This window comes from Glycine max, assembly GCF_000004515.6.
Source record: "Glycine max cultivar Williams 82 chromosome 5 unlocalized genomic scaffold, Glycine_max_v4.0 Gm05_scaffold_79, whole genome shotgun sequence".
Classification (NCBI taxonomy): Eukaryota; Viridiplantae; Streptophyta; class Magnoliopsida; order Fabales; family Fabaceae; genus Glycine; species Glycine max.
Window position 1 is genome coordinate 60,794 of NW_024464664.1, and position 14,225 is coordinate 75,018.

Sequence of the window (14,225 nt, forward strand, 5' to 3'; positions counted from 1 at the left end):
AATATAGTGAATTTTAATGATTTTGTGAGGCATGAATTTAAGGTTTTAAAGAAATTTTTGTCTCAAGCTAGCCTTATAAGCCATCAAATTTTATTGGCGATTAATTTTTATCAAAAAATTTATTTAATTATTTTTAATATAAAAAAATCTCTTAGACGTGAGACTTATGTAGTATAATGGTAATAAGTATAAGTGGAGTAAGCAAAGTCATTGGTTTAATTCCTTGGACGTGAGACTTATGTATTTTTCTTGAAACTAGGCTTGCATGAGTAAAAATGCATCGCATTTAGCCTAATTATTATGTGAGAATTTAATTATTTAAAATTTATTTTTAAAGCTTCTATAAAACATTTAAAGAAATAAAAACACGAAAACAAACACATTCTTTATCTTAAAAATTCAAATAAAAACTTTTTTAAGAAATAAAAATAAAAAAACTTTTCTTAAACTAGATATGTCTTTAAATAGGAGACAACCCCTAACTTCTTAAAAAATGCACAAGTACATAAAAAACTTTTCCAACTAATATCTCAAAGCATTAGATGTCAAAAAATAAAATAAAACATATAATTGATTAATTATTATGATAATCAAATGAAACTATTATATTTCTTCTTGAAAACTTATTGTTAATAAATTAAGATAATATTTAACTATTAAAAATGATATCTTATTTATAATAATCTTATAATCAAGAACAATTTAGATTAAAATTATAAAAGATTTATTTTTCATTATCATAATCTCTATTATGATAACAAGTCTTTAATTTTAATTAAAGACTTATCAAATTAATAATTTAATAAAAAAATATGATAATAAAATAAACAAATAATTCTTTACTAAAATTAATAACATAATAAATTGAATATTGAACATATATATTTATCCCAATATAAATAAAAATAACATTAAACACCAACAAACAAATAATATACAAAACTACAAATTAAACTGCAAAAATAGATTATTTGCACAATTAGAGATTCTTGTCCTGACCCAACATGAAAGCTAAGAATACCTTAGCAACAAAAACACAATTACAAAATGCTAATAAAGGTACAATATTCCCTAACCTTCCTCTAATTCACTTTTCCTTTTGTCCACGGTTTGGCCGACCATAGTCACATCCAAAAGTATGAAAGCAGTAACAAGGCAGCAAGTTTCGACCAAACCAGGTTTTGGTTATGCTTCCTCAGTGAAGGTGGGGCAGAAGCAACTAAAGATCTGTCACATATAAAAAAAAATAATGAAATATAAATGTGATTAAATAAAATGTGAACAAACTTCTTTCAATTCAGGCTATGTAATTATGCTATAAACATCATACATACCCAGATGTAGAATAGACACATTTTCCATAACCTGAAGTGAAAAGAAACAGAAGTTTAGAATGGATTCTATTTCAAAATCCAAGTATATATGAACATTCAGATGTGAACACTCCAATAGTCCAATGGTTGAGTATTAAGTGATTCATCTAGAAAGACTAAGATCAAAATTCCACGAAGCCGGAATAAAACTTAGGGGAAGAAAATACGCTGCTCACTACTCTGCACTTAATTTTTTCAGAAAGCATCCAGCAAATAATGCGTAATATGTACACTTTATGTCATGAGGAATACAATCTAATGTACCTACTTATTTATATATACCAACTCAAAACAATTGCTTATTCAAAAGTAAATCTTCTGGTGTCTTCTAAAAGAATATCACATCACAGCACTTCACGTTAATTATAAAAACCTTTTGCAGTTTTACAAAGAAAACTAGTTACTTAATTTTAAACTTTAAAGAAACTAGAATAATGCAAATGCAAAAAAGCAAGCACGCAAAACAAAAGTAGACTAGCATTAGTTGCTTAAGCACCTGTCTTCTCAAACAAAAAAGAACGAAAGATAAAAGCCGAAAGTTCCAGAAAACTTTACAAAATGATATTCAACAACCAGCTGATCAATATGTAAACATATTTATAATTATATTCATCAACCAGAAAGAAATTCAGTAATGATCACACAACAACTAACGCTATTCATAATGCATTACACACTGCAAATGCATCATCACTATGGCACCAAAAGGGAAAGGATGCTCCGTAGACATCAAAACAAAAATGGCAAAGAGGTAAAGTACTAAACTTCCCAAGATCCAAGAGGCAAAACTGATTGTCACTTGTGACCTTCACATAATGCATCCACATCTTTTATGGTGGGGCTATGGAATCTTAATCACATATTTCATAACATAAACTTCCCACGTACAGCACTAAACATAAATCATATTTAGATAAACTTTTCAATATCACTTACGGGTGAATAAAATAAGAAGATAAAATAAATAAAGTTTCTTTCATACTTTAAAATCAATTTATACACTTTAACTTTTATAGAAGATCCCTCATTTAATCTATCCAAATTCTAAAATCTCTCTCATTTAATCATCTAAAACTGATTATTTAACATATGCATAAATTTATTTTAAATTTTAATTTTATTCTATCGAAGTGTTTATAGAAAAATTTATCCAAACTGGACCTGAATTTGAGTGCCATTAATATTTTAACTTACTGGGGTTATGCTTTGTCAAAGCAGCAGTTCCTCCAAAATTGCATGCAATATCAGAATTGCCATTAATCTGATAGTAGCTGTTGAAAGCAAAGGATGCATGGGAAACTAGTGTATCTGGTTCAAAACATGGTCCACCATGTTGGATGGCTGTGCAATCTGCCATTCCAAGTCCACAAGCCCAATCAAGAGCATTCTGCAAGTCAGCTTGGGAAACACCAGCAAGAGCCACACACCAAGTTGTGCCATCAATGAATGTAGTGTTGCCTTCAGGTGGTGACAATGTTGTCACTGGGATTGCAGCTTCTGACTTTTGTTGCACCACAATTCCCCTTGCCGTGGCTATATATTTTTGCCAGACTTAGAACCAATAAAAGCATTGCAATAATTATGTTTGAATTATTTTAAGATAATTATTTGAAAAATCATCAAACTTATCATATATGATTGATTATGATTAGGTGACTATGTAAAACTTTCTATATTGTCGATGTACAACCCTTCCTTTTTCTCTATTTGAGTTTAAAATCTATTCACTAATAATATAAAATAGATTTACAGTATTATTCAATCATAAATTATGATTTTAATTACTTTAAGACAATTATTTAAAAAATCACACTTATTAGATTAGTGTGTAAATAAATAAATCACCAAACCAATCATTCAATAGTATTGTATTTCGTGAAAATCATGCGATAGCATTAACCGTTGGTTCACCAATAAATTAACAACACAAGAAAATGAACAAGTGAATAAAAGAAAGTGGTCTCATCACTTTATGGTTATACATGTCTGAGATATATAATATTTAGATTAGATTAGATTGTTTTGGGGGGATTGTGGCATGAAGGAAGCAAAGAATTTGAGCTCCATCATTCTTATATCCTTTTATCCCTCCTTTTCAAACTAAAAACTACCAAAAAAATTGACATTTTGGTTCATAAAAATAATAACCTATTGGGTTTAAAGCCCACAGAAAGAAAAATAAGGTTACAAATAATGACTCAAATGGGATACAGCAAATATTTTTGGTCGCAACTCAATTTCACGATACTCAGAAATGTGACTCAAAAATCATTTTTTCCTGTTTACAAGACTACAAGGTGAAAAAGGGGTGGTTGGGTAGTTTTTGAGGATTATTTTATTTTTAGTTAGTTCTCCCCCACTTGACAAGAAGAGTACAAGGAAGAGCATTAAACATGCTTCCTCTGATTTGTTTTTAAGAGTCAAAGTCTACTCTCTCTTTTTTCATGCTAAATATTAAAATCAACATAGGTCACACCATTTTTTGCCTACCTGGTTAACAAAAACCCATGACCCCCCATCCCCTTCCTAAACACAAGCTACAAAATTTAGTATTGCAATGATAAAAATTGAAGTACCCCCAAATAAAAATCAAAATAAAAGAGGAGATTTATTGATTAGTTACCAAGAGGCAGAGAACACTAAGATCTGCGGAACTGAGTAAGTTTTAAGAAAATGATCCCTTTTAGCAAAAAAAGAAAATAAAAGAAATAAATAAAAAGAAAAAGTGATCCTAAAACTTGCACACTGCACAGCAAGCAAGACACTCAAGAACCAATCTAAAATCCAAAACACACACACACACAAACACACACAAAAAGCAAAACAGAGTTATAGCTAGCTCTGAAGAGGCAAACACCAACAAGACCAAACTAGTACAAACAAAGGAGAAGGATGACATACCCAGATAGCATTCCATAAAAAACAGGAAGAGGAAAAGGCACATTTTGTTTCTCATGTTTCCAGCTACAAATGACCAAGTTGCTACAAAGGTTATATAGAATTTAATATTCCAAGTTTTACTTGTACTCTGACTCCTGAAGAAAGGTGGAGTGCAATCACTAGTGCTATAAGAGCTGCAGTGTCAATGGAATCACCGGTTACTTGAAGGAAGATTTCATTTTATTTTTTTTTCCTTTTTCACTTTTTGTGATTTTAAAATTATTTATGATGAAGGAGAATGCATCCTTCTGAAGCAAGTACTATCTTTGACAGACTACTGCAGAGGATACATTTGAGCCTTTTCACGCTCACACAGCTACAAAAGGCAGTAGAGTCCAGCAAGTAATATAAATAAAGCCTATGTTATTAACTTATTATCAATTGATAATGTTTTATATGTGATTTACTTGGTACAGTGCAACGAAATTAAATTTGTTATAATTTTTTAAAAATAGTTTCATCTGATTTCATTTGAATTAAATTAGTGTAATTTGAATTGATCTAAAAATTAAACATTATGTTTCAAAATCATTATAAAAAGTTTGATTTAATTTTGATTTGAAAAACATTGTTATAATTGGAATTTATGGGGAAAATGAGGTTTTACTTTTATAAATATTATAATTATAATTTTTGTCGTGAAAATAAGTGACCAGAAATGAGAGTCAAAATTTTAAAGTGTCATAAATTATCTATATCTATATACTTAAAAAATTAAAAATACTCACGAATAAAAAAAACACGTAGCATTCTGAAGATAAAATGATTTGATTAAAATATTAACCTGAAGTAATATGTATCCTATGATAAATTTAAATCTCAGTTCGATTATTGTATAAAAAAAAGAAATTTTATTAAGAATAATAATATATATACATTCATGTTTTTAAAACAACAGATCAATACTCATAATTTATATCTCTTTTCATATCACATCATAATACCAATAATATATATATATATATATATATATATATATATATATATATATATATATATATATATATATATATATATATATATATTATTTCTCTCCCTATAATAACATATTTGGTGACCATTAATATTTTTCTTTTATTAAAAAAAGCAAAGGCTACCTTAAAACCAAGCTCAAACAGTTACAATAAATCATAAAATTTACCTCCCATCAGATAAAGAAAGCCCTTGTCCCCTTAACCAAAACAATTAAACAACCCACCCTGCACTGCACATACCAAAAATTCCCATGTGAACTGATGTTTGCACCAACCAAAATGGAGATTTTTGTTAGAGCAGAAACATATACCATATATATCGGCTATTTCGAAAAATTCATCCTCTGCCTGCCATTACTAATAATGAACTTGCATAACTTCTGCACGTTCAATTCATGACTTGCTCCTTGCCAAGCTACCACACAATCATGATAAATCAGCCAGTACCATAAACACAAAAACTCATCACATCTGCATCCCTTCTATGTATCAGAACTTAATACAAAGGGTAAAATCTGATAGAAAAACCTCCCCACACATATTCACCTCGAAAAACTACTTCTCAGTGCCTCCACTGTATTGTCTCTCACAGTCAATCTAAACCACTTTACCCCCCAGACATGCATATGGCTCTGCACCTGCACCACTTCATTTCTGACAATCACTTTGTTCCTTCCCATCCAAATGGCCCTGATCTATGATCTATCAATAATTTGGTTTCTAAATTATAATAATTATAATGATTGTTAGGATTGATTAACAACAATCAGAATTTTAATAATTGCAATTTTTATTTGCCAGATTTTGATAGTCTATAGCAAATTAAATTCTTTTATTTGAATAATCAATTAAAAAAAATCTAAAAGCATGGAAAATATAATCTGCAACAAGTTGCACAGGTCTAAATTAAGACTAATATGGTGGTGATTTAATTTTTATGTAATTATGACAATTCAGTTTAACATCATTAACGCCTAATCAATAATTGAACCATCATTTTTGTTAATTTTGATATATAATTTGTTAATTAGTTATTCTAAGTACCAAAAAGATGGGCTACTCTAAGATGGATTGGGCCTAAAACATCTGGACAAATGAGAAGTATCAAATGCCACAAGCTAGACTATTGAATCATGCATCTCATTTATTGTATCATATACTTCGCATTTTACATTTCAGAATAGGTATTTTAAAATGTAATGGGAAGTGTTTGATATAACAGTGAGAGTGCAAAATATAAATGTCCAAGCTAGAATATAACTCAACAAAGGTCCATTTGGGAACACCACTACTTTCTGACTAATTTCAAATTTCAATGTGTATTGTGGACCAAAAATGTTGTTTTTTTTTTATTAAAATAAAACGAGTTTAATGTGTTACTCCGTAGTATTTTGTTTTAACTTTTGTTTTTTGTCACGCACAAAATGTTGAGTCACCCATTCTCGTTGGTTTTAACTTTTGGTGTGTCGTTTCACAAACAACATTTTAGTCGCAATGTGGCGTGTAGTTACTGCGTAGTATGAATAGTGTAGACGTGATAGTATTTTTTGTCACTAATTTAGCCATGTTATATATATGGATTTATATTTTTACCAAACTACGTTACTTACCTGATGAATTATTTGAGCAGCCAGATTAGAATATCACAAACTGGAATAAGGTAATTAGTTGTCACATCTCTGATCTCACATGACATCAATAAATGAAGAGAGAATTTACTAACTGACCCTGGAGCTAAAAAATTGCTAAGGCACAATACAAACACAACGTTGTTTAAAACAAACAAGAGCTTCAATAAGTTCCTCTAGGATATTAAAACTTAAAAGCTTTGAGTAAAACTATTCTGACTTCAGAACATCTTTTCCATTACCAGCCTTAACAAGATATACTATGGCGAATTCACAATGGAATCCGATAAGTTTAACGAAAACTGAATGTATACCTACTTGTGTAGGCAGTGAAAATGATTTGTAGCAATTTATTTTAGTTGTTTGATTTGGTGATAGAAAATTATGATAAATTCACTAAAAAAACAACTATTTATTAATTCTATAAATTAGGATGAATTGAAATCACCACCAATTCAAACACATATTATATGGTGTTGGACGGTTGTAGGAGAGGGCACCGATAGGGGTTCTAGTCCCCCACCCTTAGGCTTCTTATAATATTCCATGAATTTATTGTTCAAAATTGGGTGTGAAGGGTAGTAATTGGAGTGAGCAAATTATAGGTATTTATATGTTGTTGAAAAGCCTTTCAATTCAAAAACTGCACCTAGAGATGGGCTTCCATTTTTTATGAATATTGGAGATTTTGGAGTTCATGTATTATTTGTGTTTGTCTCTGGCGGGGCTGTGAATTTAACATTTCTATCTTATTTTTGTTTCGAACATATATTAATTAATATTATTTAATAAAAATGACATCTCTGTGACTTTCCATTAATTATTATTACCTAAATTAACTATGCTTTGTGTGTTGTTATAACTCTTCATCATATAATTATTAACATTATATTATAAACATATTTATATATATTATATATAATTATAATATTTTATGACTTTTAGTTATTATTATATCTGATAAGTTTAATTCTTTTATTGATTATCATATTATTGGTGTAAGTCTTGTTTGATTGTGTTATTACGATAGTGAAACCAAAAAAATCTTTAAAAAATTTGAGACAAAAAATTAGTGCAGGTAATAGTATATAAAATTTTTAGCAATAATATTTTGAAACAAGTTAGAACATTTGTTTTCTTCTTGTATCATTTGGAATAAAACTCAATTTTTTAGTTTTATGTATAAAACTAATAAATAATTTTATAAATTTATTATTTACTATAAGTTAAATAGTTTTCTGGATTCGTCCTGTATATGAGTGTGGAAGTGAGCATTTCTTCTAATTTGCTAATAAATAATAAATTCAATCTTCTTATCTGTTGAGCTCGAGTTTCTTTATCCACCCATTGGACATGGAATAATAGAACGTTTTCAAGACCCTTCTTAAGCATATAATTGAGTTAAATCATGAAAATATATGTATATAAAAAACTATATTATCAATTAAGAAGAGTTCAAGCCATTAACATTTGAGCTTACCATATTTCAAGTGATTATCTTCTCGCCCAATTTATCTAATAAGAAGATACCCAGAAACTAAAAGCATGCAATTGTACCATTTTTATGAACTAAACTATGCCACTAAACTGATTTAAATATCTTAAAAAGTTTTTCGATAGCTAAATGGTTCAAAGAGATAAGGACCTATGTGAAACAGTTTTTAACTGAAATGTGTTAAAAAGTTAAATCGCATCCTATTAATACTACCACATGAAGAGTACATGTGACTCAAAACATGTCACTAATGACCTTCCTACATCATTAAAGTAATATAGTAAACAAAGAAGTCGTATTAAAAATAGATGCGGCAGCTAATTGACTAACATCTTCTCCAAAATCTATGTTATAAAGTCAGTTAAAGCCCTTAAAACCGGTTGACTCTAAATCGATCTGACCCATTTAAAATTCTTTGTTGCGGAAAATCGTGACGTAGTATTACCTTACTAATCACATGATTAAATTTGGATTCTAGGTTTAATATCATATATCATATATATGGTGGGACAAAATCTGTAGTTAGATGAACAACCACTGATGAACCAATTTTTATATTATAAAACCAAAGAAGACATAGAAACAGTGTAGAACAATTCGGGAACATATGGCGTGGACATCATATTATTATGGTACCGAGGAGGAGGAACTGAGATTCCACATCAATTTTTCCATGGATTTTGCTAAACATTACTTTAAAAGCCATGGTCACAGAAGGAAAAAAAATGAAAAAGAAGAAGATATAATACTTAACTATCATTTTTAATAAAAAAAATCCTGTTTATTATAATTTTAACTATTTTATAATTATATTAAACTAATGAATATCACAGACATTTTTTTTGTATGAATTGCTTTTTGTTAAGCCATTACGTTTATTGTTTTTATCACTGGATTTCCTAAACATTCATACATAAAACTATAATCTAATTAGACAATGATTAAACTTTCTTTTATTTATAATAATAAAATCATAGACAAGATAATGCGTAAAGAACATGAAAGATGCTGATTTTTTTATTTTTAATTATCTTAAGTTGGTGGCATGATGTCATTTCTTCTATACTAAGTTTAATTTTACATCAAGGATGAGTTGCTGTCTAATGTGACAGATTTTGTCTGATTGTCGGCCTATCAATATAGCGGGAATATTGGTGGGTGTTTTCTTTTTTCTACCATAGACGGTGCTTCATTGCACAATAATTTGCTCATAATCATAATATTCTCGAAATTTTATTCTATTATTTAGGACATTTGTTTTCCTGCTTCCTTTTCCATTTTATTAGCCGGTTACATTTTAAACTCCACTACAGATAAGTAATTTCTTTCATTATTTTGTTTTATGAATGAAAAATAATAATTTTCCATGTTCTTATGGAGGAAAGTGAGTATTTTGAAGATTAACAATGTGTTAAGTGTAATATCATAAATAAGGCAAAAAAAAAAAAGGTTGATTTAATCTCTGATAGACTTTTTAACAGGAAAAATTGGAGAACAGATGTAAGGGGATAATGAAAAGGTTAATTCATATAAATAAATGAGTTTTAAGTTTACATGAAAAATTTAAGTATATATGCAAGACAAGTGACCTCTGCACGTGTTATTCTTTTAATGTTTGTAATAGTTAGTTCAGGCTTCTTATAAATTCATATGTAAATTTACTCCATAGACAAGTGAATTAAATCGCCCATCCTTTTTCGAGGGTGTTTCAATTTTATGTGAGTACACATCATTTTGATTAGCTATTGCTTACAAGTGAAATGATATCAGTTTATTCCAATAACAAATTTATCAACGACGTTCTATTTTTCCCTAAAAAGCCATAGCCAAGAGTCACCACTTGCAAAGTGTTTTTTTTTTTTTTAAATAGTCATTTTTGTCTCTCAATGTATAATTTGTTGATAAATACGTTCCTGAAAGATAAAAATATAAAATATAGTCCCTGAAATTATAAAAAGTGGGATAAATATATTCTACTGTTAACTTTCATCCGTCACTGTTAATAAAATAACCAATGAGACACGGAGGGACAAATTTATCAAAGAAATAATTGCCAACGTGGATTGCCAACATAAGGGCATATTTGTCATAATACTTTTTTGACTCTACTCCGCTGACAAATACATCCCTAAAAGATGAAAATATAAAATTTAGTCCACGAAAGTATAAGAAGTGCGACAAATATATCTGGATGTTAATAATAAATTGTATAGGAGATAAGTTATGAAAAAATGGATTAAAAAATAATAAAATATAGCTTAAGATTTGAACTCTTATACTTTGATTATCTATCTATTTATTCATCTATCAAATTGTTAATTAGTTTTTTAATTAATCAATATAACTACTTATTTTTCAAAATAAAATATAATTCTTTAGTTTTGTGATATAAAAAAATTAAGTTACCATTTAAAAAAATGAAAGTCTTTTGTTTTTTGAATTTTTTTGTTTCTTTAATTAATTATTAATCTTTATTACGTACTCTGTCATAATATGTCAAATGAAATGTAAGGTCACTGTAACCCCTAAATCAATGAGAAATACAACTCTACGTCCCATAGGCAAAGAATAAACTTTTGTATTAGTTTTTTTTGTTTTATTTTAAAGTTAACATCTGTATTAGTTTGAGCATTATTGTATTTTTATTTAAATTTATTTGGATTCTTTATTTGTTAGTAACTACTTTCATTTCATTCATATTATATATACTAAGTGTTGTCTCGAATGGAAGCACAAGTTTATCCAAGGAATTCTTTCATATTTGAGGTATATATATATATATATATTATTTGATTAAGGGAAAAAGACTTATAATTCCACTTTATCTTTATCTAGTTTAAATTTTATGAGATTTTTTCTAAAAAATAATTGATTAAATTCTTTTTTAAAAATAAATAAATAAATAAATTTGATCCTGCAATCGATTGTGTTTTTTCTACTCAAAACTCTTGACATATTATTTTCAATCTAAATACGAGGACACTTAAGTTGGAATTGTGATATGGAATAATTTTAAACATTAAAAGTGAGAAATTTAGTAAAAATTTGATAAAATTATAAGATATAAGATAAAGTTCTTTTTTAACAACAAAGACTAAGGTTTGGCAAGGAAATTAAAATAATAAAAATATATATATTAAAAAAAATTAAAAATATATTGCATAAGTACTAAACGAAAAGGAGCAGTAAATTATAAACATATGATAATAATAATAATAATAATAATAATAATAATAATTAGTCACAATCTATTATTAACGGCCGGATATATTTGTCAGACTTTTTTTATATTTTCAAGGACTAAATTTTGCATTTTCATATTTCAAGGACGCATTTATCAGTGAAATGAGAAGACGAAAAGTCAAAAAAAATATTATGACAAATATGTCCCTATGCTGACAATCCACGTTGGCAATCATTTTAGTGACAAATTTGTCCTTCTATGTCATGTAGGTTATTTTATTAACGGTGACGGACGAAAGTTAATGGCATGATATATTTGTCGCACTTTTTACACTTTCATAGACTAAATTTTATATTTTTATCTTTTAGAGACGCATTTATTAGTGAATGACATATTGAGAGACAAAAATAACTATTTACCTTTTTTTTTTACTGAACTAAACTGATATAATCAATATCATAAAAAAATCACCAACAAAAAGGCAAATAAAAGCATAAAAAAAGAACAATGAGAAAACAACATTGTTACCACAGAATCATACCAACAAGGAGAAAACTTGAATTAATTCTAATTTTGACGATGAATACTCATTTTGACTATGTACATATATGAGTACGATATACAAATATTATTCTTATTCTTAAATGAAGACAACTACAAGGATGAGTATATAATTATTCGTCTCTCACCTGTACTCATACCATACATGCCCCCATTATGTTATTTTATAATATTTTTGTTATATATATATATATATATATAAAAAATATTTTATTGTTATAGTTTATAATTTTTAAAATATAATTTAATTAGTTTAATAGCTAAATAATTTTTATTATAATGATAATTAACTAACTAATTTTAAATTATATATTTAACTAGGATACAGTTTATTTTAATTTCTTTGTTATTAATTTTTATATTATTTGAGTTAAAATATAACTAATAACCACTGGAGTTTTGAATCTTTATTGACAAAATCTTGACTCTGTATATGGTTTTGGGCGCCCTATACACTTATTTGTTGATTAAAAATAATGTTACTATATCTAGTAATATATATATCTAGCAATATATATACACTTATTTGTTGATTAAAAATATAACTTATAACTTAATATATAATTTATTTAAAATGATAATATTAGAAATAAAAAATGGTGTGGTGATTACTTGAGGGTCCCCAAACTCAATTAAACTCAACGGAGATAGAGATCATGTGCATTGAAATTTTAAATTTGTCTATTTTATATTTGAACTCGAATCTATTTTGTTTTTTGTGGTGATAAAGACAAGTAGAACCAAATTCATTCCTGGCCCACCTCATTCCGTCCAGTTGTCATGCCTAATTTCAACGTGTCAATAGCAAATCAATTTTGGGGTTGCTTATTATTCATTTAAAAAAAAAAAATTAAAAAAGGAAAATGTGAGATTTTTATAGTTTAGGTGCTCGGGTTATCATCGATGACTAGGTCATTGCTTTACATCTAAAAAATTCAAACCTTCAGAAAAATTATCAGCAAAAGCTTACGTGACACTTTTTTTAATTACAAATGGTTGTTTACGTTAAAAATATATTTTTTTAAGAAACTATTCTTTTGCATTAATTTTACCAACGATTTAGTCGTTGCTCAATAGCCTCGAGGTTATTGCCTTTGGTCCACTGCTATTATGATAATTTATCTATACTAATAGTAAACAAAATATTTCCATTTAGTATTCACATTTTTATTGGATTTTTTTTAAATTATTTATTTTTTCTTTTGACTTATATTAAACTCCCATTACTTTTATGCTGTTAGTTTTTTTATTCTCATTTTTTTATTAATTTTAATTTACTTCTTTTTTTATTATTTAGAATTTTTTAGAGAGTGACTCTCTTTTCCAGTACTATAACGTGTTTAAATATCAGCACTCAATATTAATATATACTCTAACTAAATGGTCTACTTGTAAACCCTAAAAATATGAAAGTTGCTTGTGAAGACGGCAAATAGCGCAAAAACTAGAAGGAGATAAGTGAATTTAATTAGGCCACAAATATTTTTTTGAGTGAGATTAGTTAGAATTTGGAGCCATTCATTGTAATTGTCTATATTTTTTTTAATCGGCAAAATAATTAGATTTGTTATCTTCTGTGATGCTAAATCCGATTTATTAATTGGTAGATATCACCCAATCTATCAGTTGATAGTAGTCTGCTTCAGAGTATGGTTTGTGCCATCGGGACAATCAATTATTGGTCCCCTCTCGTGCGTTTAGGCAAAAGCATTCATAGTAATGGCACATTAATTATTGTTTATCTCTTATGAACATAATCATCAACAAAAAGTAAGAATTAATTAAAGTGCATGTAAGGGTGTCTGGTTGGTACGTCGGTATATGAAAGTTTGCTAGGTTCCTTGCGTTGCGTTAGTATAGTGTTTCAAATTTTGTCATGGACCTCAAAAGCGAACAAAATAACATCAATGCTAATGTGTATTTGAGTTTCCCTTTTTGGGATAACGTTGGTCCCCCAGGCATAACAATTCCCTTTGATACACTTTTTGTTGTTCTTTCCCTAAACAACAATTCCCCTCCAAACAATTATGGGTCCCTTGTGAACAATTTCTTCTACATGTACATCACCAA

General features: G+C 28.0%; 1 protein-coding gene across 2 annotated transcripts; it reads right to left on the reverse strand.

Annotated features, from left to right (window-relative positions):
* Window positions 1–935: 935 nt before the first annotated feature.
* LOC100796098 (glucan endo-1,3-beta-glucosidase 13) lies at window positions 936–4,665 on the reverse strand. Of its 2 annotated transcripts, none has more exons than XM_003531267.5 (4): window positions 4,275–4,665; window positions 2,568–2,906; window positions 1,335–1,365; window positions 936–1,227 (listed from the first exon to the last, which is right to left on the reverse strand). In XM_003531267.5, the coding sequence occupies exons 1-4, from the start codon at window positions 4,327–4,329 to the stop codon at window positions 1,125–1,127; spliced, it is 528 nt and encodes a 175-aa protein (XP_003531315.1). In that variant the 5' UTR covers window positions 4,330–4,665; the 3' UTR covers window positions 936–1,124. The 2 variants fall into 2 exon arrangements, with proteins under 2 accessions (XP_003531315.1, XP_014631221.1); XM_014775735.3 differs by having other exon boundaries at window positions 2,568–2,924; window positions 4,275–4,628.
* Between the last annotated feature and the right edge of the window lie 9,560 nt (window positions 4,666–14,225).

Bases quoted from the DNA above. Each gene is read 5' to 3' on its own strand.
- LOC100796098 (XM_014775735.3), bottom strand. From the start codon at position 4,329: ATGAGAAACAAAATGTGCCTTTTCCTCTTCCTGTTTTTTATGGAATGC. The intron at 2,925-4,274 runs GTATGTCATCCT...ATTGGTTCTAAG, and splicing joins TTTTATGGAATGCTATCTGG to TCTGGCAAAAATATATAGCC. The intron at 1,366-2,567 runs GTAAGTTAAAAT...TTTTCACTTCAG, and splicing joins TTTGACAAAGCATAACCCCA to GTTATGGAAAATGTGTCTAT.